At 36.2% G+C, this 27294-nt stretch overlaps 2 protein-coding genes and 1 pseudogene across 4 annotated transcripts in view; 2 read left to right on the forward strand and 1 right to left on the reverse strand.

Annotated features, from left to right (window-relative positions):
• The window catches only part of LOC144437183 (FH1/FH2 domain-containing protein 3-like), a 104099-nt gene extending 97588 nt beyond the window's left edge, over positions 1 to 6511 (forward strand). The window contains exons 47-52 of one of the 3 annotated variants that reach the window (XM_078126066.1): positions 340 to 455; positions 841 to 915; positions 1108 to 1300; positions 1925 to 2048; positions 2977 to 3123; positions 3903 to 6511. In XM_078126066.1, coding sequence (XP_077982192.1) covers positions 340 to 455; positions 841 to 915; positions 1108 to 1300; positions 1925 to 2048; positions 2977 to 3123; positions 3903 to 3985 — 738 coding nt within the window. In that variant the 3' untranslated portion in view covers positions 3986 to 6511. The remainder of the gene's footprint in view (positions 1 to 339; positions 456 to 840; positions 916 to 1107; positions 1301 to 1924; positions 2049 to 2976; positions 3124 to 3902) is intronic. The other 2 variants (XM_078126068.1, XM_078126067.1) reach the window with 2 other exon arrangements.
• Positions 6512 to 9903: 3392 nt separating this feature from the next.
• Positions 9904 to 17931, forward strand: LOC144437693 (uncharacterized). The gene is made up of 6 exons (XM_078126697.1): positions 9904 to 10059; positions 11840 to 11957; positions 12583 to 12745; positions 14677 to 14800; positions 15277 to 15570; positions 16446 to 17931. Exons 1-6 carry the CDS (start codon positions 10016 to 10018, stop codon positions 16771 to 16773), a joined length of 1071 nt encoding a protein of 356 aa, XP_077982823.1. The 5' UTR covers positions 9904 to 10015; the 3' UTR covers positions 16774 to 17931.
• A 2222-nt stretch (positions 17932 to 20153) lies between these two features.
• Positions 20154 to 21199, reverse strand: LOC144437975 (solute carrier family 35 member G1-like; annotated as a pseudogene).
• Between the last annotated feature and the right edge of the window lie 6095 nt (positions 21200 to 27294).

A 27294-nucleotide genomic window follows, 5' to 3' on the forward strand; every position in this document is an offset into this window, starting at 1 on the left:
AAGTCAAGAAAATTTTGTGCGATGTCTTCTATTAAAGTTCCTGAATTTTAGCAATAAATGATCATTTTGGCTCAGATATGCACTCGTTAGGTTGCCATCTGACAATCAATGATGTGTTGTTTTTTTCTGATTCTGCTGTAGAGGGTGTCAATTTATTAAAATTTTGCTAGTATGAAGAAATAGTGGGTTGGTCGGGTCATGAGAAACAATAAAGTATGGCCACTCTGCCACATGACAGCTCAATACTTACACTTTACAGTGATTTTAATGTATTGGTTTATAATGTGATCTCGCTTTTGATAGCAAGACTCCATCAATTTTCTGCTGTTCTTCCTGTAGGTTGAATTTGATCAAGTGTCTGAGAATCTTAGTACCATGGAAAAGAGGTGTAAAGAATCTTGGGAACATTTGAAAGCAATAGCCAAACATGATGGCCACTCTCAACTCAGATTCAAGTAAGTTCATATTGTGTGATACATATATTATGATGTTATTTTTCAGGTGCAAATTTAGAAGTCCCACCTGTTACAATGTTACTTCATAACTTTTTAGAAGAGTGTGGGGTTCAAAAATTATAAAACCATGTTTTTTTCTCAGAATTGTGAGTTTGACACAATTTCAGATATCAAAATATTAAGGAAGCATATACTATGTTGTAAAGACAAAAATATTTCTTTTGGGTCAAAATGATAGAAATTTAGATTAGATTCACTACCTGATCACAAGAAATTGTTGTACGTCAGTGGCACAGCAAATGACTTAGATGGCAAACTGGAGTGATTACATGGGGAACTATAGCGATTCACGAATAAGATTAATGCTTGACAGTTTTTTTTACAGACTTCAAGATTTCTTGACAGACTGTGCAGAGAGGATTATTGTATTGAAAACCGTCCATAGAAGAGTCATAAACAGGTTAGTGTGTTTTTGTAAGAAGCAATATCTGCTAGTTCTCATAATTTCTCATGATTTTCTGTTTCAAGTTTAAATTTAACCGATTTCTTTGAGATAAAGACTGAAGCTTGCAGTAAAAAATTTTCAAGTTTGTGTTTGGAACAAATGTCTACTTTTTCCATTATACAAATATCAATATTATTGTATTTGTAGGTTTAAGAAGCTACTGTTGTACATGGGAATGTTACCATCCAATATCAGTGAAGTGAAGGTCAGCAATTTCTGTAAGATTATCAGTGAGTTTTCACTGGAATACAGAACGGCAAGAGAGAGGGTGATAGAGATGCAGAAAAAGAAGGCCAACCAAAGAGAGAGGAACAAGACTCGAGGGAAACTGATCACAGATGTAAGCAGGAATCATTATTTTCTCTTGCATTGTACTTTAATGATAAGCAAATGTGAAAGAAAAAAAAAATATGAAAAGAAAAATCAGGGTGACCGTCCCTGTTTGTTCTATTCCATCACACTTTGTTGTTAAGATGGATTGAATGATAAAAAGACTCTTTTCAACACTATTGTCAAAACACTTTACAATTAATTTACCTGCATATTCCTATGATTAGCCTAGAATTCAGGCAAATGGGGGATTTTGTTTTTTATTTCCTTATCAATCTGTCAGGAAATCTTGTAGTCTGTGATGGGGAAATAACAAATTCAAAACCCCATTTGCACAGATTCCAGACTATATGATTGTACAAAAGTGCTTTACACTTCATTTGATTAAATTTTTCACACAGTAACCTGTATCCTACCAGGTCCCATATTGTACATCTGGGTTGACTGGGTCATAGCTGTGGTTCAGATTTTGCCCTGGGACTTTACTCATTCAGGAACAAATGGCAGTTGTGAGGCTCAAACCTGCAACTTGCAAATTCCAAACTGGCCACTCTAACCATCTGACCATGACAACCCAAGAAATAACTGATTGATATATCTGTCCTGACTGTTCTTTGTCTTTTGATTTTTACAGACCAAGAATTTCAGTAAAGTACAAGATAAAGAAGACCATGATAAATTGAAAAGTCTTCTTAAGAACACTGGTACAGCTCCTGGTGATGAACGTCGAGATAAAGAGAGGAGTAGAAGGTCCCATGGTAAGTGAGATCTCACTGAGTTTACTGTCTGGATCTTATTGTCAAACTACACACAGGAATGTTTATTCTTACTTTGTCACTATTCCCTGGGGAGTATAAAACTTATTTGCAGTCTCTGTAAGCATACAGAATTAAGTCCTCCTTCACTTAGTCACCTGTATCCTACTAGGTTCCCATGTATACAGCTGGGTTTACTGGGATACAACTGTGGTTCTAAACATTTTGACCCAAGAGCTTTCTTTCATCAGCATTCAGAAAGAGATGGCAGTGTATGTCTCCCTTTTTTTTAACTCACAAATTCTCAATGACATGTATTCTGCAAAATAAAACTTTAAATAAGGTGAAATAGGAAGTTACTACTTTGTATTATCAGCATTAATATAGCTTGTAATTGCGAAGCTACAAAAAAAGTCTTTTACTTTCCTCGAAAAGAAGTTTTGAAATTTGAAGTTTTGATACAGCAGAATCCAAAACTGTAATTAAAAGTGAAATTTTCATACGCAGTGCAAAGTGCTTTGATGTATACAAATATGAAGTTATAATATTACAAAATCCAAAAATTATTTGCTAGTACATTTAAGTGACAAAAATACGTGTTTTGATTTTGACAAAATCCAAAAATTATTTGCTAGTACATTTACATGACAAAAAATAAGTGTTTTGATTTTGACAAAAATCCAAATATTATTTGCATGCAAGTGAAAGTGACACAGGCATTGCAAACTGCTCTGATGTATAACAACAAAATTATAATATTACAATATCCAAGTATAATTTACAAATAAGTGAAAGTAACACAGACATTGCAAAGTGTTCTGAATCTGTCCGAAAAAAGTATGAATAATATAGTTAATGTTGACAGAGGCTCAGTCCTAAGACCAGACACAAACATCTTGAATGAAAGGAATTTATTGTTATATTCTGGTAGGACGTTCTGGTGGTGGTGGCGGTGCAGCTGAAGAAGATGATGCACCTGATGAAATGATGGAGTTACTTTTCAAGTCAGCCACAGCACCTACGAATAGGCATACTCCTAGGGAAAGGAAGAGAGCAAGGCATGGGGATCGCAAATCCTGTAAGTTTTACCTATATTATACAGACCCTGAGGGTCTCTATGCCTATATCTATTCAGAAAGCTACAAAGTAATCACAAATTCATCCCACATCTATTCAGGAAGCTCCAGCCTTAGCCTTGAAGCTGAAGAAGTCGCTGTATTAAAAACTTTGTTGTATTCTTATTATTTTCATAAATATGAATGTTTTCTCCATATTTCATCTACTTTGTTCAGAGCAGCTGTTTAAATCAGAATTTGTTCATCAAAACAAGATTATTTGTATTTACTTTACATTATTTTATGATATTTAGCTTGAGTTCTTGGTTGTTCTCACAAAGGGGAAATTTTCTGGAGGGTGCTAGTTACTATAATTGTATCTATTTTTACTTGAAGTGCACTAACACTTTATAAGTTGACATCCTATATCCATGTTGGTGTACACTCCCTATGTGGCTGTTTATAACCATGTTGACATTTTGTCCTATACCCATGTTGGTGTACACTCCCTATGTGGCTGTTTATAACCATATTGACATTTTGTCCTATACCCATGTTGATGTACACTCCCTATGTGGCTGTTTATAACCATGTTGACATTTTGTCCTATACCCATGTTGATGTACACTCCCTATGTGGCTGTTTATAACCATATTGACATTTTGTCCTATACCCATGTTGGTGTACACTCCCTATGTGGCTGTTTATAATCATATTGACATTTTGTCCTATACCCATGTTGATGTACACTCCCTATGTGGCTGTTTATAACCATGTTGACATTTTGTCCTATACCCAACAGTAAGAAGAACACTACGAAGTGGTCTCACCCCAGAAGAAAAGAAAGCCCTTGGCATGACATCACGAACAGAAGTCAGGGTATAGTCATCAGTCCAGGCCTAGGTCTAACCTAGCTACAATGTCTGCTTGATGTCGAAGGAACAGCAGCCCAAGGTATCCATGGTAACCACTCAGGAAAGAGGTTAAAACAAAAAAGACAGCGGAAGAGATGGAAATTTATATCATTTACATCGTGGAAACTTTAAAAAGTGAATTTTATTCACCACGGTAATACTTGGTCATTACCTTGTGTGTATCAGTCTGTATCTCGTGTATACACTACTCCCAAACATACGCTAATATTATGTTGTTAGTTGTGCAGAGACTGATACCGTGGAAACAAGAAATTTCAAAAAGTAGCTTCAAGCTTTTTAACAGAATCATGATACATCGTATTTAAAGTAATAATGTTATGAAAATGAAAAAAAATGAAAGTAATAAATATCAATTAAGTTTTAATTCAACTGCCCACCTGGGAAGTGTTTAAACAATTTATGATCATGTACATGTTTTGTGTGTGTTTCACAACCATGTTTCTTGAATGTATTGCAGGTGTTTTAGATTTTTTCGAAAAAAAGTGATTTTCTGTCAAGTTTTTGTACATTTCTTACATTATTCTTACTATACTGTATGCAGCTTTAGCGATATCTGTTCTTGTTTTTTTGAACCGACAATATTACAGTTTTGTGCTCTCTGTTCCTTCAATTAGTGTACTTTATCCCGTAGGTTTTTCCTCTGCTTTCGTCCCAGAGCAACTTGTGTTTAGGATTTGTAGTACACATGAGTTGGTAAATATTCGAGGGAAATGCGACAGAGAAGGAATATAGAGGGAATATTGTTATAAAGAAAAAGAGCGGGAAATAGAGGGAACGTTTTTAAAGAGCGGAGAATGACGCAACAATGACTGAGAGTAATTGTTAAACTTCACCACACGAGAATTTGTTTGTGAACAGTACTACAAATCTGAACATTGTATACAGCCCCTCACTGTCATGCCCAAGGCACCTACCCTTATAAAAAATGAAATAGCCCTGATTATTGTAGTCTGCACATATGACATACAACATTTGTAGGGATGTGAATAGTTGCTTTTACACCGTTCGAGCTTGATATTTAGGAAACTGCACATGTCATAATACCAGTGTTTCTTTCAAACATTTAATTATTGATGACATTATCAGAGATTGCACAACCAGTCAGGGGGTTATAGAATATTTTGGAAATTATTTATTTATTATAGAGAGTCTTTTTTTTAGAGTTCTTATGTGAAAAACAGTTTTTGTGTGAATTTTGTTATGTCTGCTCTTTTTATCAGAAAAAAAAATCAATTTTATGTGATTTTCATGACAAATTCCGAACCACTGAATGTCTGGACAGGTTAACGAAAGTATTGAAATGACAATATTCAATTTGAGAGGAAGTTTGTTTTCAAAGATGAGACCCGTTCTTCGTAACAGAGCTCCCCAAAACACTGCAGATTTCATAGGAATCCAGAGCACAATTTCCATAGATGCATACATAGTTATAGAGTTCAAAGACTGTACTGATAGTTGGTCGTTTTACAAATAAATACTTCACTTCTTGTACCCTTTTTATTTCATCTCTAGATAAACTGTATCTAAGCTATGTCATCAAGAGGAAGAAATAGTCCTAAAATTATAAACAAAAGAACTTCTTTCTCTATTTTATTTTTATTTTGTTTTAAAATTCTACACAAATGTCTTTTTGGACATTTCATTTTAAGTATAGCACTGTTGGTCAAGTAGACATCACTTTGTGGTTTGCTTTATATTTAAGAACTGAGTCCCTGATAGTGTTATTTGGTTGATAAAAACCGTTGCAGTTTTGAAACATTTATTGATGAACATTTTGTTCATATTTCTATTGACAAAGACAACTTTGAATAATGGTTAGCAATACCCTACATCTTATCTGACTAACCCCCCTCCCCCACCTCTATATTAACACCTAATGTAATATCAAATCATCTAGACTTGATTTTGTTGATAAGCCCCCCTAACTACAATATTATTGTGAAAGAACTCCCTAGTCCTGTTGTTTTGTTTACAACCTATGTGTTGTGATGTGTTGATGACAGCCCTAGCCAAAGTTTGACATGTAATACATTGGTAGACCTGTTTTCTTATCATTTTTGTTGACAAACTCCAAATTTTGGTGTCCCCCTTGTGTCTTGTTAATCCTGTGTATTTGTTTACTTTAGTTGATAAACTCCTGAAATTTTGGTAATTGGGTGATGACAAAACCCAATTATCTTATTATCGTCGCAAATGTCTTGTTCATTTTCGTTTGATTTTCTGTTGTCATGACATTCTTGCCTGTAGACATTTTAGTGTTGCATATCATAATGAAGTGTTCTTAAAGAAGAATTTTTAAATAAAAAAAAACCATGATAGTAAGAAAGATCTCAAAATGTAATCTGGTCAATTATTTTACAATTTGTCACATATTAGTTTCAAAGTTTTTTGATGTCTTTTAACTCTTTATGTTCATTTCCTTTTTATTTTGTCATTTTGGAAAAAAACCCAGATAAACATACATGCATACATACATACATACACACACACACACACATACATACATACATACATACATACATACATACATACATACATACATACACACACACACACACACACATGCATACATACATACATACACATATATATTACATATGTACTTACGTATGTACATGTACACAAACACACACACATGCACACACGCACATATATACATATGTACGTACATGTACACACACATATATGTACATATGTATGTACATGTACACACACATATATACATATGTACGTACATGTACACACACACGCACACACACACACACACACACACACACACACACACACACACACACACACACACACACACCCCATGTGATTGATTTAGCTGCCAGGTTTCTGCTGATGCTTTACAGTCTTGGAATCCAAGTTAAATTGGTTGGGTTTGTAGATGATTAACCAAAACAAGGTTCTCTGTTAAAACTTCAGTATACAACATTGTAGCTCCGACGCTATGAACTTGTTGAAGTGGTCAATTTATTCCAATATCTGTCTCACAACAGAACTATTCTGTTGTGAGTTTTAAGTGTGTCGCACCACTGACTTGCTATCCATGGACTTGTAGATGTACACATTAGTGGTGTGTATGGCCTACATTTGTAAATTGTTAAACATAGGTGAGGTAAATTTACCGAAGAAAATATATGTTTATCATGACAAATGAAGTCTGTGTTTAAATCAATATTTCCACCACTTGTTTTGAATTACAAGCACTTGGTGCTAAACACAAGGACAGTTCTGTCAGATGTACACACAGGGATGATATTCATAAAGGAACAAATGCCATTCATTCAAAAGACTGTACACTCTCATTCAGATAGAACCTTGCTGGTTGTGTATATTCATAGTTTAGCACTTCTACAGCCCAACAAGAGGGAGGCCACTAAAGGTGGAAAGAATGAGAGCTGCATTTGTATAAAAAGGCAATCGTAGCAGATACACAGTAGCTTCAAATCAATCGTATGTACATATGCTATATGTGATATCAAGTGTAGAGTGGCCTTCTAGTGTCACTCCAAGCAGCTAGGGTGTCTACTACTGTTTCTTACCATTTTTCAATGCAGCTATGTGTTCTCACAACTGCTTCCATTTAGCTCAGCTAAAGTTTCAGTTATCTTTCCATACCCTTTAAATTAGAGAATGCACAATACAATTGTTTTTTTTTACGATGACATGTGGATGTATTGATTACAACTGTGTGTCCCAGTGATGGACAGAGTTTCTTATACAAGTTCTTTCAAATAAAGTTTGTGTCTTTGTTACACTGTAATCTGCCTCTGTTTCTCATAGAGCATGCCTTTCTTCCAATATTCATATTTCAAAAGAAGTCACATTTGGGTGATTTTTATAAAGGATTTATATGGGACACTGCAACTTTTGATCCTACGGAGGTATGCACATACACAGGTATCACACACACACACACACACACACACACAATACTTACATGGTAAATGCTGCCTCAACTTGCATTTTATCTGATTCTATAAAGCTGTGAAATTTTGCCTATTAAAATGCCATGGATGGCCTTAATATTAAAGTTATTAAACACACCAAAAAACCCAAACAAGTCAGAGGCCCCCACCAGATCAGAGGGGGGCACTTAGTCAACCATCCATCAGATGCACCAATCTTTTCAAGTACTGTCATGGTATCAAATTATTTGGTCCTTTCAAACCGATGCATACAGATTAATTGATGGTGCTGTCTTGTCGTGAAATTATTTCCTGAAAAGGATAGGAGATACCCGCCCCAGATGAAGGGGGCAACATTGCCTCCAGCTTTCCCCCTATTGATGGCGTCACACATCAGATGCACTGAACTTTTGCTATCATAGTCTAGTTCCAAAGAGGACAGTGTTTATTACGTATTAAAAACTTGATTGGGAAAGTGTAGTGAAGTTTTTAATACGTATATACACTGTCCTGTTTGGAACTAGACTATATTGCTCCCCGCATGATGCGGCTCATGATTTACCTGGCGCGTAAAAAAAAGGGGGGGGGGGTATTATGTCTTCAAAACGAGTGAAAGAGGAATTAGTCCTATTTTGATTTTTACAGAGGAAGCTAGAGACCTTTTGTCTGAAAAATCCACCACCCCTGCCCCCAACCCCCAGCCGGAGATACTGAACTGTCCCTTGAATATTCCCCGGGAATATTCCCAAAAATACACCATGAAGTATCATCCGCACAACCTTGGAGCAGTATAATTACTGCAAAGTACAACTATGGAGGCCATATGCGGCCCAAAATGAACCACTGTTTTCAATGCCTACGCTACACGACCGGTCGTACGACCAGATTTCGGTCGTGGATGTTTAGTATCATATAATACACAGGGCTACAGTAATAAATACCCGGATGTTCGTTTGACCTCGGACAATAAATTTATTCTATCTTCTCCACGACCGGTCGTATGTTGTTCGTGGTATGTATTTTATCACTGTCTTTTCTCCACGACCGGTCGTATGGTCGTGGCATGTATTTTTTCCAATGACTTTTCTCCAGTCGTCTCAGATTCAGATTCATGTTCACATATTGAAGATACTTAATGAGACAGACTCTTCTAATATATTGAGCCCCAGTTCCAGCCTCATAATTAGGAGATTTGATTCATAATCATATGTTCTTCCAATGTGAATCTGATTTTTAGTCTGGTCTTAGATTCATACTCATGATAACTCCTGATAAGTAACATGAGTAAAGAAGAAGACGACCTATGTCCAAGATCATTCGAACATCCGGGTATTTCTTACTGTAGCCCCTATTACTCGTATTAGTATATGCTACTATTATCCACGACCAAAATTTGGTCGTACGACCGGTCGTGTGGTATAGGCATTGAAAACAGTGGTTCATTTTGGGCCGGGTATCATGGAGGCACAATGAAAATGGATGTATTAGTCCGATTCACCATGGACTCGAGGTGTATCAGACTAACGCACCCCTTATACATGTATTATACCTCCATGGATACACCCACGGAAGGACAACACAACATTCAACGCAGAAGTTTTGAGACCGTTTGGTAGTCTCTGAGTTTCAGTCACAGATAACTGACACTTACTGGTATCTGTGTTTCAGTGAAGCATGTTAATCAACATCCGGTTTCAAAGCTATCTGATTATCGTACAGGGGTGAACTTTAATAAACGAAACTATAACCTTCGCTTGTCAGTTCAAAGTGTAGTTAGACAATGTTAGTTGTAGTGTTGGAAACAGCACTTAAGTCAAAGTAAAGTATCAATTTTGTCGACCAGTCACAGTGAGCACCACGGTTTGCATTTGGAAAAGACAATTTGTCCATTGTAACACCCACATATTAAATGAACTCTACTCGTTGCTAATAGCAACAAATATGCATGAGTAAATCAAGATGGCGGCTTCCTAACCATAACAGTGCATACGTAGAGTGAGTGTCGATCGTTGTATTGCTGACTTTCTTACCAAGTCAAAGCGTCTAATGAACAATATTTAACAATCATGCCACTTAAAAAGAAAAAGAAGAAATCGGGCAAGAAGAAAAGGTAAGTTCATCACGACTGGCTGCACAGTTCAGCCAGGCAGGCTGTAGTACATGTATGTATTGATGTCGGCTGACTGATTATTATTCTAATATGTCTTAGCCCGTTTACGGTTTACGGACGGTAGCAACCTATAGTTGAAATATTTGATCGAAATTTATTTAAAAATTTACAGGACGTCTGTGCAACGTACGTCGCCCCACACCGTCCAATAACAGACAAATCCCAGATGCAAACACTGCATGAGTGGGTATGTGGTCTATACTCCGCAGATAACTAAGGTGCAAACATTGCAACAGTGTGTCAACAACTCCAAGACGTAACGTTAATTTTGCTAATGGGTGCACGTTAGTTGGGCACGCATAGTCTGTCTCCTAGTACCGTTATTAATGGACCCGAGAAACTTGTTTGCGTTTACCATATATTGAGGAAGTTGGGACTAGAATATGACGTTGGTTTCTGTCTTTTCCCAGTGTATTGACTACACAAGGGATATCTTCTCGTCTTCCCTTGTCGACTGAACATTTACTCTCTGAATGAAACCTCTCTAACCTTATGATTACGATGGTGTCAGTTACAATGTCAATTTATTTTACATCTTAACTTTTGGGGATTATCACAATGGATAAACATTTAAACTGATTATTTGTAAGGGGGTTTAGGTATGCCTAGGGGAAGAACGTACAAGATTCAGTCGGAAGATTGACTGTATTGAGCTGGAAAAGGAAAGACTACTCTAGAAACAGAGAAAGAAAAGAACATAAATATCACAAAAAATCAAACTCTGGATCACATGCTTGCTGCTCTCTGTGTATCAATTAGTCCTGCTTGCAGACAGAGTAATTCAGGACTCGATTCTGACAATTGTCCCTCCAGTCTGCAAGCAGGACTCTGGGACTATGTATAAATATGCCCTGCCTTTTGATTTGGCGTCAGTTGTTTGTTTACCTCGAATACATGTGGATTTTAAGTCATAGCCAATGTCTGTTATGAGGTTTAAGAACAATAGTGAGAAAGGTGAGTAGTGCAGACAGACTGCCTAATTTGTGGCATAACAAACTAGATAATCAACACATTGCATATATCTAAAAGGGAATACCACTCCACAAAATAAAGAAATTTTAATAAACTTTGACTTTGCAGTCATCTCATGATTTTACATCCCCTGCATTATGCACAATTTTGTGATAGATGCATATAAAGTAGGTGGACAATGAATATTCATAACTTCTAAAGTGCTTATTTTCATCAGTGAAAACACCATCATTAATAATTGTTCACCTATTGCATATGCATTTCTGGTGACTACTGCTGACTACTTTGCGGCATGTGGCCCACAGCAAAAATCTTCAAGTGAAGTGCAATTTCAAATTGGTGTTTCATTTCAATTGCACGTCAGCTTATTGTAATTGATGTAAAATCATGAAATGACTTCAAAATGTACTTTAAAATTCCCAGTATGCTCACCTTTAATAATGATGCTGGAACAACAAAATGTATGATATGAAACATGCTGATAAAAAACTATAAGAAACACACTCATGATGAAAGAGGTTACATGATTTACATTGACAACCTGTCACCTGGGAATGAGTGACATAATTTACATAAAGTGAGTATTATGTAAATTGCTTCAAACCAGCATGCTGATAACTGCCATTCAGGAGGGTGTGTGGCTAAATTAACTGGTGTCTGTTGATAGCATTACAAGTTGATAGTGAGACTTCAAAGCCAAGAGTCACAGATCACGATGTAAACAGGTTAACACATTGTCAAATTGCAGGGCAAAGTCAGCATCAAATGCTGCTTCACAAACAGATCCACTCGGTTCTTCTGGAGGCAAGGGGAAAAAGAAAAAGAAGGGTGCCAAGAAGAAATTAACAAAATCTGAAAAAGCAGCCGTGAGTACTACCATGATTGACTGTTCCTTGAGTGACTATTAATTATGAGGTCCAGGATATTGGTCTTTGGGGTGAAATGAACAACATAAATTTGCAGGAAATAAATGCATTTTTGTGAACTTTTGGGTCTGGGGAGTTTTTTCATGATTTTACATCACTTACATAATGTGTGATTGCTGAGAAATATCGACTTGAAACTTGTTCCTCAATCATTATGCAGTCCCTGCCATGGACATGAATAATTTTCAAGGTTCATATCTCTTTCATATTTTTCATGATTGCATGATTCTGAATTTTAGATATCAATTCATGAACAAGTACAGATGTGAACAATATTATGATGTTAATACCTGATATCACCTATTTATTTGTTCATATCACTATGAGTGATGTTTCCACACAGTGACTCAAGTCATAAGATTGGTGTCACTATATAGAAATATCAATAAACTTTGATTACAGTCTTATCAAACTTACAGTTTCTACTGTCTCTGCAAACATACTTTATTACATATTCATGCATCTTATATACTGGTAAGTGTTAACAGAAAACACAGTACTTCCTTGGCTACATTTTAGAAAAACCAACCACTGACGTCAATACACATTATTCTTATACGAACAGGAAAAACTACAAAAAGCTGTCGATGGATTTATTGGTGACCTTGATCGGTATAATAATTTCATCGCTAGAATGGACAAATGGGTCCTTGAGAATGCTGAGTGTATCGTAGAACTATTCCGGAATTATGATGTTGATACTGTGACGTATGATGAATTTAAGTCAGGTACGTATGAATTATATATGTTGAAATAGTTATGTTGATTACAGAAAGAAAGCAGATTTTGTTTGGCAAACTGAACTCAGTAACGCACTATGATGAGCTTGGTTATTGTCCGGCTGCTTCAGTGAGCATGTAACATTGACTGACTACCAGTAGGAAAACTGGAAAAGCTTTCAGAAAATAACCATGATAGGTGCACTCTGCATTTATTTATCATCCATCATACCTTTCTGAAGTTATGACAGCAAATGATACCATTCGCCAACACAACTTGAGGACGAAATTCCACATTCCGAAAGCCCACTTTCGATCCTTCAGATGACCTGCTTTCTCAAGACAAGTACTTGGAGCATGGTGTTTTTTAGCACAACTGAACTGAGGTTCAGTAGTGCTATAGGGATCGCCCGGTGTCTGTCTGTCTGTATGTATGTGTGTGTGTGTGTGTGTGTGTGTGTGTGTAAACAACTTAAAGTCAAAAACTGCTGAAACGATTGCTATGATATTTGGTGGGTCCATTACCTTGGGTGTCTAGTTGGGAAATTGTTCAAATGAAAATGATCGCATCAGAAATGTGCATTTTACATTTGAAAATGTGATTTGTCGTATTACAAAATGCTTTTACTTCAGCCTGGAAATGAAAAATTCTTGCTTTATGATGCAACGAAATCATTTTTAAAATCTTTTATGGGCTACTTCACATGTCAGTGTCAATGGTGTAAAGATTAACATCTGTTTAAGGTTGCTTGGCAACCTAGGCCTGTTTTTAGCACAGCTGAATTAAATCTTAGACACTATGATTAAAACAGGTTCATATAAATGCACAATCCTTAGGCATTCCAAAAAACAGTTTGTACAAAGAATAAGAAGTCACACATTTTATGGGGAAAGAAAATAGAGTCGTATAAAGACCTCCATGATCATACTGTGTTTGGCAGGTTAAATTTCCTACATGTACTGATTGCCTTGATATTTGATGGGTGTATTACCTTTGGTGTCTAGTTGAGAAAATGTTCAAATCAAAATGATCGTACTACCGGTGTGTGATTTGGGTCGAAAAATGTAATTTTTGGTCAAAAAACTTACTCAAAAACTATTGGGCTGATCGGTCTGAAATTTGGTGGGAATATTCTTAGGGGTGTTCAAGCATTCAAAAAATGTTTGCAAATGTGCCTAGCAACATGACCACACCCATATCAACAGCCAAGTGATCACATATATTGCAAAGATAACACGGATTTATAGACAAATGAATAAACATTCAAAAAATTATCCAAATGTGCCCAGCAACAAGACCACGCCCATATCAAGTGATCACATATATTGCAAAGATAACAGGGATAAATAGATACCCAGCATGGATCAGCATATGGAAAAACATTTTTAAAAACTGTACAGTTGTGCTACAATGCCATTGGCACTATTTCCTATTTTCTACACATCATACCTTTAAGATGACAACAAATGACGAAATGTGTGTTTTACTCTAGACATTAAGTAATTGTTCTGAGTGATGGTGCTATTCAATACTTGTAGAGTCATCATGTCACATTAATGGTGTAGTCATGATCGTCATGCATGGCTGGCGTGGGCAAAATTTGAACCATGATTATGCCCTGTCAACCCATCCGTATGATAAGGGACCTGGTAGGATAGTGGTTGCTCTGTGAATGTTTTAATCTTATGCGATGATATAGACCAAAGTGTATTGTATGCTCCCGAGGGAGTTGAGAAAAAATAAGGGTTGTTCTGGCATTATAGGGCCGTACCATGGGTAGTAATTGTTATTCACTTTGAGTGTGGGAAAGTGCTATGTAAAAACTAAAATAAATAATTATTATTACTTCAATGTCATGTTATCGATTTCATTTTCAAAACCACATTGTGCAGGCTTCAAAAGTTGAAATTATAATAATAAATTTATAATTCATCCACAGGCATGTTTGATCTTGATGCTCCCTGTAATAATCTTGAATTACATATCCTGGCACTGAGACTTGACAGGACTAAGACTGGTGAAATTGACTATTTGGAACTGAAAAAGGGACTTCGATTTTACAGGTGAGTTGAGTTAAAATCATATCTGACTGTCATTAACATGTCTCCCTTATCAAAATTTTATTCAAGAATTTGATTGTTATGATTTGCCATCAATTCTGTTTAGAAAAAATCAGGTAAGTTCTTGCTTTATGTAAGCTGTATAAGATGATGTATGGCTTCTAATAGTTTACAATGTAAAAGGATCAGTTAATTGTAGCACTTGTTATAGTATAATTGGATTGTTTCAAAACAAAACTGAAGATTAATTTGATCACCAACGACTATGGTGTGCTTTACCAAGTCAGAACATTGCTTTGGAAATTGGCACTATAGAAATTTGATTGATTGGTTGGTTGGTTGGTTGGTTGGTTGATTGATTGATTGATAGTATGTTTGATAATGTCAAATTTGGTAATGTCATCAACATGTATTCGAGTCAGTGCATTCTTCATGGATATGTTATTTCCTGTATATTCTGAATAAAAACAATTCTATAGAGATGATGAAAATGAGGAAGAGGAGGATGATGTGGAATTGGAAAGTGAGTTCAAAGACGAGTTAGAAGAGATAGAGAAACAAGAAGAAAATGAAAAAGACAACAAAGATGAGAAAGCAGCAATGGAGAAAGTGAAGGAATTGACTTTGTTTGGAAAAAAACCTGAAGAGGAAGTTGAAGAAGTGGAAGAGGATGATTTAGAAGAAATCAAACTGAAAATCACAAAAGAAGAACTAGAACATTGTTCTTGTTGTAAGCTTGGTCTCTGGGAACCTTATAGGAATAGAACACCCAAGTAAGCTGATCTTTAAATATTATGAATTGGAATTCTGGCATCCTATGTTATTGTCAAATTAGGGCTATATAACATCCAAGTAAGGTGGACTTACAGTCAAACTTTTATGGCTAGAATATGGGTTCTATCGAAAGTCCAATGTTTGAATCCCATGTTATTGATTAAGTGCTATATACATGTAGAACACCTAGTTGACAAATAACTGTATTGCTGAAATATGGGTTCTACTATGTTAACAAATAAATGTTGTCTTAGTAGTGAAATAAACAGACTTCAGGGTGTAGGGGTTTATTGTTAGTCAATAAAGTGTGACCTTATTGGTTGCTAATAGTGTTTAAAATATTATGTACATACTTTAGCAAGTATGACAGTGTAAACAACAAGCTATGACAGAAAGAAGTCTGTTTATAGATTCTATGGTTTAAATCAACAATCATCCCTTTAAGTTATACACTGTAATCTCTTAAAGCATTGTATACATACAGCTGAAATATAGAACATCAAGTTATATTTGATAATGACCTTTTCAACTGTCACTTTGATATCTATCTATCTATCTATCTATCTATCTATCTATCTATCTATCTATCTGTCTGTCTGTCTGTCTGTCTGTCTGTCTGTCTGTGACAGTGTCTGTCTGTCTGTCTGTCTATCTATCTATCTATCTACCTACCTACCTACCTACCTACCTACCTACCTATCTATCTATCTATCTATCTATCTATCTATCTATCTATCTATCTATCTATCTATCTGTATACTAGTATATATAAGTAAACTTTTGTTCCAAACACAAACTTGAAAATTGTTCCTAAATTTTGTGATTATAATTCAGTCCCTGTCAACCATTTCAACATTGTTTTATTCCTTTACAGGTATGTCAACCTTCATATGAGAATGGTAACATTTGATAAAGTCAGGTCCTATCCAGGACATTTCAAAAAACTTGTACACTCTCACCTTACCATATATGGAGTGATGCAAGTCATCTTTGAAGAAGCTGCCATTTTGACCTCCAGACTTAAAATATTCAGCGACAAATCAAGATCCAAAGAAGCTCTACTAAAGCCAAACGTAACACTTGAAGAGTGTGGTTTCCAAGGTGGAATCTATCAAGAGCCTGAGGAAGCTACCTTGTATTATGATTATCAGACAGAATTCCATGATTGCCCTATCCTTATGTCAGATTACTATTTTGTGTAATTGGGAAAAGGTGATTTCTATGTGATTGTCCATGTTATTATTCTCACTTAAGTGTACAGCTTAATGTGTTAATTTAGCTGTCTTTTTTGTAAACATTATATGTGGATCCGGAAGTGCACCATGTGGAAGTATTGTCTAGCATATGTTTAGAATGCACGATACATTACACTGTTGGAGCTGATTCCATAAACATCACTTTATCTATAGCTTAACCTTTTCATTTACACTGCTACCTAATGTTGATATCTCATTGTTGATTCAAGTTCCTGAAAATTCAAATTCATACTGATACACTCGCATGCATATTAGTTAAGAGAAGCACGCACTTTCCATAAACACCAGTTTATCTATGAATTTTTTAGGCTTCAAGATAGCTAATGACTTTTTCATTTATATTGCTACCAAATGTTGACATGTACTTGTTGATCCAAATTTCTGACATTTGAATTTATATTAATTAATTCATACCCACGCTCACTAATTATGACAAAACTGGACTTTCCATAGAATCAATTGTCCCTTGTCTGTACTGCAAGATAGCTTGCTTTCCTTATTTACAGTGCTACCTATAAATGTTGACATGTATTTAATTTTTTGTTCATCCAAAACTCTGACATTCAAATTCCCATATTAATACATTTTCATGCATATTAATTATGACAAGTACTTTTTATCCAAATTTGAAATTCAAATTCGTACTTATTCATATTCATGCATATTAATTATAAGTATTTCTTGTATCTAAATTTGAATTTCAAATTTATACTAAATACATCCCTTTGTATATCAATCATTAAACATCCAAAAATTAATTAGTTGTAGCTATAACATTCTTGTGCATATTAATAATAGCCAGTGTTTTTTCTCATCCAAATTTTATTTTCAAATTTTTACTAATACACTGATTCTCATGCTTAGTAATTATGACAAATATATTTTTAGCCAAATTTGAATTTCAAATTTATTTTAATACACTTTTAAGTAAAATTAATCAAGACTAGTATTTTTTATCCGAATATGAAATCCAAATTGATACTTATATATTCTCATGTATATTTAGTATGAGGATACTGCACTATGCAAACTTTTTACTGCCCTTACTAACATGTCTTAATAGACTGTAGTGTAAATAAAATACAGACAGAATAGCTGCATTGTTTTAATTAGCCAAATTCAATTGCTGAAATAAATATGAATTTTTGAAAATATTGATATATGGAATTTTTTCTTTCTGAAAAGGATTATGTTATGCTTTTGTCTGTGTATTTGTGTATGGATGTGTGTGTGTGTGTGTGTGTGTAGGTGTGTATCTGTCTGAACACGATATCTCAATAACTACTCATGAATTCTTATGAGTAAATGTTAGTTATAAATAGTAATTGTCACTTGCATAAATCATTGATTTAAGTTAACTAGAGAACATCTTAAGAATGCGAACGTCAAATTTCATACAATTTTTATGTATATGCTATCAAAGCACATGTGGCTATTAACTTTAATGATATCCAAATATCTACAAAAGTATGCAAGCTTCAAATTTCAAATTATTTGGAACATATGTTAATGATATTAATAAGTTTTATAAAGTGTGTGGGTGCAGCTTTTAACTTAAATGGTTAATTTGCATATTGAATGATTTTTGACAATTAGGTGATAACTGAAGAATGCAAGCTTCAAATTTCATAAAATTTGAAACATACAGAAATGATAACAAATGCATGTGTTATACAAAGCTTGTTAGTAGTCTTTAATTCAAATGTGACTTTTAATTCAATGGATATTTGCATAATTAATGTTTTTGGTAATTAGGCAATATCTTACAAATGCAAGCTTTAAATTGTATATGATTTGTCACATACACTGATGATACAAAAGTGAATGTGTCCTATATAGTCTGTTGATGTAGCTTTTAACTTAAATGAGTATTTGTACAATTAATAGTATGTATGTATGTATGTATGTATGTATGTATGTATGTATGTATGTATGTATGTATGTATATATGTGTGTATGTATGTATGTATGTATGTATGTATGTATGTATGTATGTATGTATGTATGTGTGTGTATGTATGTATGTATGTATGTATGTATGTATGTATGCATGTATGTATGTATGTATGTATGTATGTATGTATGTATGTATGTGTATGTCAGTATGTCAGTATGTATGTATGTATGTATGTATGTATGTATGTATGTATGTATGTATGTATGTGGGTGCGTGTGTGTATAGATGGGAGTGAGGATTTGAAAAGATAATTGTATCCTATATTTTCAGTGGGTTGACATAGCAAAGTATGAATATCAAACAAACAAACAAACAAACAAACAAACCAATCAACCAACCAACCAATCTTTTGATAACCGTCTTCATCTTTTTGATAAATTGAATTGCAGAACCGGTTATACTCATAGTATTATGAAAGGTCAGAACTTCTCCTCAACGGTTGCAAACAGGGCTTCCAATATTAAATTGCAGTCATGGGATAAGGGAAAAGTGTTCAGTCCCCCCAGCTCCGACTCAATCTACATACATGTACTACATATGATTGTAAACCCTCCACCATGGTTCTATGATATGAATCGTCACGTATTACACTATACACGAAAAGACGTAGATATACGTGTAGGGGCATAGCCCCCTAATCAGGGTACTCAATTAGCAAGTGTACATACACGTGTACTGCAGGTTAGATCCTCCCTTTTCGATTCATGTAAATTTAGATTTTTTTGAAGCAATATGTGAAGGTTTGACCCCTTCTTTAAATGCGCGTACGACTTTGGCCCTAAATCATTTTTTCGACAAGATGGATTCAAAGTTATCGATTTCCAAAATTTTTCCCGACACTCTTTCGAAGTATCCACATTTTGGGATATATTGACTCCTATTTTCTGACTGACATTCGACTCCTCAGTTCTGCCTCAAATGTAGACTTATGACCCAATAGTTATTGAACTTTTCAGTAGTGTTTGCCCTTGTAATTTGAATCCATCAGGACACACCTGTACCCGTTACCCAGCGAAGTACCCCCCCCCCCTCTACGCACGGCATACCTGATTCATGTAGACAGTTTTCATCATATGTACATCTGTTCCCCTACAATTGGTTCAAGTGGACGTACCAGTCTTTGCATTACCATATAACAATAGGCTTAATTGGAAATTTTCATGATTATCAACATAATTCAATAGCTCATAGTGTACATGTGTATGTCAGACATTTCATGGCCGTCTGAGACGGATTAGAGGCAAATTCCGGGAATACATGCTATAAATATATCCACACTTTGTAACTCCTTTTCAAAAAGCACCAAAAAGCCTAATGGGTGTTTCCTACGTTCTGAGTATGTAAAACTACGGTAGATTGTACTAACGTCTTATTCACAGCTATCTAGGTCTGATTCGGCAGTGTCCGTCTGGTCATTTTCCTTCAATGCCAACAGACTCGTCACCAGTGACGTAAGCAGAATGAGAACAGCTCCTACAATACTTAGTAGTTGTATGATTCGATGGAATACAAATACATCAAATAGGAAACTAGTAACTACCTCGAAATTAAACAAAACAATTACCCTTCCTGCTTTGACCAACTGTAAAGATTTGTTAAAACTCCAACAATACAGCATATAAAACCCGACCATGCCTACTATATATCCAATGTTGAGCTGAGAGGGTAATCTGTAATGGCGGTAGGTAGGGAATTCTCACTTGTGAAATACGCGGTGGGTAGGCTTACAACGATACCACAAATACCGTTGAAGAGGAGGACAACTAAAATGGACAGGTCTTCGCTCATTCCTCTCGAGCACACTGCTCCGATCGAAAGTGTCAAAGCGGTGAGGACGGCGAAGAGATAACCAAGACTATATTCACATTCCGATGAACCAAACAGAAATTCCGGTCGAGAAATCAGTACGATACCAGCAATGTTAACACATATCACGATAATGTCTATAAAGGTACTCCGTTCTCTGAGCACAAGAAAAGCTATCAATGTGGTAAAAATGGGCAAACCACCCGAAGCTATTGCAGTGGCGTTGCCAAGTCCGACCCAAACTAACGCATAATAAATAAAAATGTCACCACTGTTTTCCACAATACCTTTGATACTATTCAATATCACGTTCTTTCCGCCAATCTCCAAGACATTAACTTTGTAATAGGCCAGTAATAGTGCCACCACTATCACCGTGACAATCGACTTCACCAGAAGCGGTTGACTTGGAGATATTCCATTCTGAACACCGAATGCGATAAAAACATTTGATATACAAAGACAAATGCCACTAAACAAAGCACCAAGAGCTCCTGCGATAGAATTGAATTTCCGATATCCAGTCACTTTGTCTTGACTCTCTGGTTTGTTGTCTGTCGATTCCAAGTTGCCAGAATTAGCACAAAGCGCGTCTTTTTCGGTTGCCATTTGATGATGTATGTCGTTGTTATGTTGTCTTGTTTGACTATCTTTGATAATGTACACCGTAGTTTAGAACCGGTCAACTGGAGGCGGTTAAACACCTTATATCTTCGCTGAACAGAAACGACAAGTTTTCTTTTCTTCAAACGAACAGAATCTCTGATGGCACTTGATGTACTTTTTCACTGCGAACTTCTCGTGGTCTCGTCTGTATTGGTAAGCTGGCTGATAAATGCAGGTAACTCGACTATGCAACTAGATTCCTACAACCCTATGGGTGTATTGTGAACGTTCTGTCCACACTGTCGTCACTTGATGAAGAAGATAGATAATGAAAAATTCCCATCTGGCTTTTCGGTAACATTATCATGATACGTGCGTTTCATATCTTGTATAATGTAAACTTTTCTATAGAGGCCACAGCTTGTATGCTATTTGAAGTACTGTGTTGTCATGATAGTATAATTTAGCAGGTGAAAGTAATTCCGTCTTTTTGTCTTTTTTTCCCAAGTGTACTGACTGGTGTGTACTGTTATGGCTAGACACGCTATGTATTGTAGTAAATGTTGATTAACCGCGTATCACAGTAGTGACGCTAATCTCAGACAAAAATTCTTTTAGTGGTCAGTCACTACACTCGAAATAGAGACATTGTCGGAAATACATTTACCAATTAAGGTGGAAGTCATAGATTCCTGACACTGTTCTTCCTAATTAATGGCTTGTTCCAAGCCGTATAAATAAAAATGAAAATACGACAGTGTGGTGTGATATCGTTTTCGTTCTGACAATATCATGGCAATCAGTCCAGCGGTATTTGACTTGAAGTTGTTTACACACACACACACACACACACACACACACACACACACACACACACACACACACACACACTTTGTCATGCCTATAGCACTTCTGAATCTTATTAGTTCAGTTGTGCTAAAAACTGCAATCTTAATTTGTGTGTGTACTCGTACCCTTGACTGATGAGATGTGATTATTAGTGTCTGTAAAATGCAATATCTGTAACATTCATTGTAAGAAATACAAAATACACATGCACATTAATTTCTTCATCTAGTAATTTAGTAAAATATATCACAATATTATATTTATTTATTAAGTTGTTTACAGTGTATATAGACGTGTACTGCAGGTTAGTCGACCCCCCCCTTTTCGATTCATGTAAATTTTGATTTGTTTGAAGCAATATGTGAAGGTTTGACCCCTTCTTTACATGTACGTACGACTTTGGTCCTAAATCATTTTTTCGACAAGATGGATTCAAAATTATCGATTTCCAAAAATTTTCCCGACACTCTTTCGAAGTATCAACATTTTGGGATATATTGACTCCTATTTTCTGACTGACATTCGACTCCCCAGTTCTGCCTCAAATGTAAACTTCTGACCCCCCTAGTTATTGAACTTTTCTGTAGCGTTTGCGCTTGTAATTTGAATCCATCGGGACACACCTGTACCCGTTACCCAGCGAAGTACCCCCCTCTACCCACGGCATACCTGATTCATGTAGACAGTTTTCATCATATGCACATCTGTTCCCCTACAATTGGTTCAAGTGGACGTACCAGTCTTTGCATTACCATATAACAATAGGCTTAATTGGAAATTTCCATGATTATCAACATAATTCAATAGCTCATAGTGTATGTCAGACATTTCATGGCCGTCTGAGACGAATTAGAGGCAAATTCCAGGAATACATGCTATAAATATATCCACACTTTGTAACTCCTTTTCAAAAAGCACCAAAAAGCCTAATGGGTGTTTCCTACGTTCTGAGTATGTAAAACTACGGTAGATTGTACTAACGTCTTATTCACAGCTATCTAGGTCTGATTCGGCAGTGTCCGTCTGGTCATTTTCCTTCCATGCCAACAGACTCGTCACCAGTGACGTAAGCAGAATGTGAACAGCTCCTAGAATACTTAGTAGTTGTATGATTCGATGGAATACAAATACATCAAATAGGAAACTAGTGACTACGCCGAAATTAAACAAAACAATTACCCTTCCTGCTTTGACCAACTGTAAAGATTTGTTAAAACTCCAACAATACAGCATATAAAATCCGACCATGCCTACTATATATCCAATGTTGAGAGAGTAATCTGTAATGGTGGTAGGTAGGGAATTCTCACTTGTGAAATACGCGGTGGGTAGGCTTACAACGATACCACAAATACCGTTGAAGAGCAGGACAACTAAAATGGACAGGTCTTCGCTCATTCCTCTCGAGCACACTGCTCCGATCGAAAGTGTCAAAGCGGTGAGGACGGCGAAGAGATAGCCAAGACTATGTTCACTTTCCGATGAACCAAACAGAAATTCCGGTCGAGAAATCAGTACGATACCAACTATGTTAACAAATATCACGATAATGTCTATAAAGGTACTTCGTTCTCTCAGGGCAATGAAAGCTATCAGTGTGGTAAAAACGGGCAAACATTTTTTCGCAGCCCCCCTCACGCTCTCCACAATTTAAGGGCCCCCCTCCCACGAAATGAACCCCTCCCGGCTAGGCATATTTTAATGTGTAATTATACAGACATGAGAAATATACGTTATGGTACACTACATCAAACAGTGGAAATCAACTTCAGCGTCCATACATAACATGCTTAGAGATTCTTTACAAATAGATGTGGGATTTGCGAAAAAGGTGTCATATTGGGTTGTAACCTGTACTTACAAATAATTAACCAGCACAGTTATCTATTTCAATCTTGATTATGGGCAGTAACAGCATCCCCCATGATAGCTAGAGGGGAGGGTGTGTGTGTGGGGGTGGGGGGTGGGGGTGGGGGTGGGGGTGGGGGGGATTTTCCACCAACACCGACCAGGCAGACAGGGAAAAAACATAAAAAAAACCCACAATGCTAGCATGTCATATAAAATAAAGCTTGTATGTTATCATCAGTGACTTGCTATCATAACCACTGTGTTGTCACGAATCTATAACTCCCAATTTAGGAGGAAAACGTATTTCTGACAATTTGTCTATTTCTAGTGTAGTGATTGATGCCTACTGGTATGGTTTCACTATGTATTGATGTGATATACATTGCCCGCATATTGCAGTAGTGACGCTAATCTCGGACCAAATTGGTCTGTCACTACACTCGAAATAGAGACATTGTCAGAAATACGTTTACCTGCTGATGTGGAAGTTATAGATTCCTGACACTGTTCTGCCTAATTAAAGGCTTGTCCCTGACCTAATTTGCATATAACTGATGGATTCATCATGTCATGAACAAGCCTTGACCTTGTATAAACATGGAGCAAAGAATACAACAGAGTGACGACGCATATCTCATCAAATGACAACCGAAAATGATGCACTGTGTGGTAATTCTGTGAAGGAATCGACATAGCGCAAATCAGAATGTCAAGACAAACTGACTGGATATCGGAAATTCAATTCTATCGTGGGAGCTCTTGGTGCTTTGTTTGTGTCGCATTCGGTGTTCAGAATGGAATATCTCCAAGTCGATTGTCACAATGACAGTGGTGACACCATTACGGGCCTTTCACAAAGTGAATGTCTTAAAAAAGAACTTTATACTGAATATTTAAAGGTATTTCGGAAAACAGTGGTGACGTTTTCATTTATTATGATCTTATTTGGGTTGGACTTGGCAACGCCACTGCAATAGCTTCGGGTGGTTTGCCCGTTTTTACCACATTGATAACTTGTACTGCCCTGAGAGAACGAAGTACGTTTATAGACGTTATCGTAGTTGGTATCATACTGATTTCTCGTCCTGAATTTCCGTTTGGTTCATCGGAAAGTGAACATAGTCTTGGCTATGTCGTTGCCATCCTCGCCGCTTAGACACTTTCGATCGGAGCAGTGCGTTCGAGAGGAATGAGCGAAGACCTGTCCATTTTAGTTGTCCTGCTCATCAACGCCATTACAGATAACCCTCTCAACATCGGATATATAGTAGGCATGGTCGGATTTTATGTGCTGTATTCTTGGAGTTTTATCAAATCTTTACAGTTGGCCAAAGCAGGAAGGGTAATTGTTCTGTTTAATTTCGAGGTAGTTACTAGTTTCCTATTTGATTTTAATATTTGTATTCCATCGAATCATACAACTACTAAGTATTGTAGGAGCTGTTCTCATTCTGCTTACGTCACTGGTGACGACTAGTCTGTTGGTGTGGAAGGAAAATGACCAGACGGACACTGTCGAATCAGACCGAGATAGTATTGATTAAGAAGTTAGTACTACATACTGTAGTATAATTACATACTCAGAACTTAACATCCCATTTTGAATATGTACTACAAAGTGTGGAATATTATTGTAATATACATTCACGGAATTTGCCACTTATTCGTCTCTGAAGGTAATGACAGATCTGATAGACATTATGAGTTATTAATTACACATGTTAATGATTGTCATATCAATAAGTCCGATGATATCAAATAGGTGATTCCAGACTGCAAACAGGAAATTGAGAATACAGCGCCCTCACTCAAATGGGGTGGGGGGGGGGGCACGTCACCTCATTGTACTGTTTTGTAAGAGCTTTGTCCCTTGGTATTCTGTAGATGTGTAAATCAGGGATGTTTTTTTTTGTATTGTTCTGATATCGAGGAAAGCAGCAGTGCTCTATGATTAACCGATAACCTGTACGATGTGCACTGCCAAGATATACATACACAGGAAGTAGAGCGCCACCATGGCAACATTTGGAAAGGCCTATTTGACAAACCTCAATTACACAAATCTTGACCGAAAAAATCAACTGGTTTAGATGACCTAAGAACAATAATCTGGAAGAAAGGTCACGTTATATTTAGATTTTGATGACATCATCCATTTACAACTCTTATTTTATAATCGTATGTTAGAATAAAATATTGAATACAGAGACAGAATCGATCAGAAGAGAAGACGAACAGTGTCGGACTTTTGTCCCGTAACACAGTTTGATTACTCTTCTATACTTTTAATAGTTCGTATTTTTCGACAACTAACTTGGTGTATGCTGTTTTTCTCTGTGAGCATTTGAGCGAGTAATACTATCTTGTGAGAATAATTCCTGACTTATTCAAGCATGGAGATCCCGGTCCTCGATAACCAGGTAGAGTGGAGAATAAATTCATTGCAGTTATATTGACTTAAAATCAAAGAGTAGTACATGTGATAATTATCAGGTAGAATGTGTTTCAAATGAAAGGCTTCATGGTGTAAATATTGATGATACACTGACCTTGGGAAAAACAAGTGAATTCTGTGTGTGATAAAGCAGCTTTAAATTTCGGATCTTTAATAACTTTGTTTACGGTCAAGTCCATACCCTTGAACACAGCAAAAAGACTTTACTATTACAGGATACATGGCCGGAAAATTGTGACACCTCAATTGAGATGTGATATTTCTTTTGTAACTATGCGTACCTGGTAACATTTGGCTTTCTGTCTGATCGTCATTTAAATAATTTTCTGTGTTTCCCATACAGTACAAGACGAATTGTGTTATGATTTATAAGTTTGATATTGGATGACGAAATTATGATGAAGTAGGCTATGTATTGACAAACACACCAAATGATAGTGATATACACACACGCGCGCACACACACACACACACACACACACACACACACACATAAACATAAACATAAACATACATACAGCTAATTTCAAAAACGGTGATCAAACCCCCTGTCAATCAACCGCCGCAGAGACTTTTCGGTGGCCTGATACTAGTGATAGAAAAATCCACGGAACCCACCCACCAAGGCCGGAGAAACTGATCGGTCCCTAAGATGCGAGATCAATAGTTCAATGTAGGATAACTGAATGCTTTTACTTTGGAGGTGGGGGCTTTGGGCCATTTTAGTTCTCATCCTACCAAATCGATTGTACTTTCAATGGATGTTTTGTACTCCTAAATACAAATATTTTTTTTAAAATGTGAAATTGAGAAATTGAAGAATTTTCGCTATAGGAAATGCGTGACACTAAAATGAAGACAACCTTTACTCACTACAAACTGACTTTGCATTTATATCACTACACACTACAAAATACTGATTTGAAATTGATTGTGCTGTGTG

This window comes from Glandiceps talaboti, chromosome 7, assembly GCF_964340395.1.
Source record: "Glandiceps talaboti chromosome 7, keGlaTala1.1, whole genome shotgun sequence".
Classification (NCBI taxonomy): Eukaryota; Metazoa; Hemichordata; class Enteropneusta; family Spengelidae; genus Glandiceps; species Glandiceps talaboti.

Bases quoted from the DNA above. Each gene is read 5' to 3' on its own strand.
- LOC144437693 (XM_078126697.1), top strand. From the start codon at position 10,016: ATGCCACTTAAAAAGAAAAAGAAGAAATCGGGCAAGAAGAAAAG. The intron at 12,746-14,676 runs GTACGTATGAAT...ATTCATCCACAG, and splicing joins GTATGATGAATTTAAGTCAG to GCATGTTTGATCTTGATGCT. The intron at 15,571-16,445 runs GTAAGCTGATCT...ATTCCTTTACAG, and splicing joins TATAGGAATAGAACACCCAA to GTATGTCAACCTTCATATGA.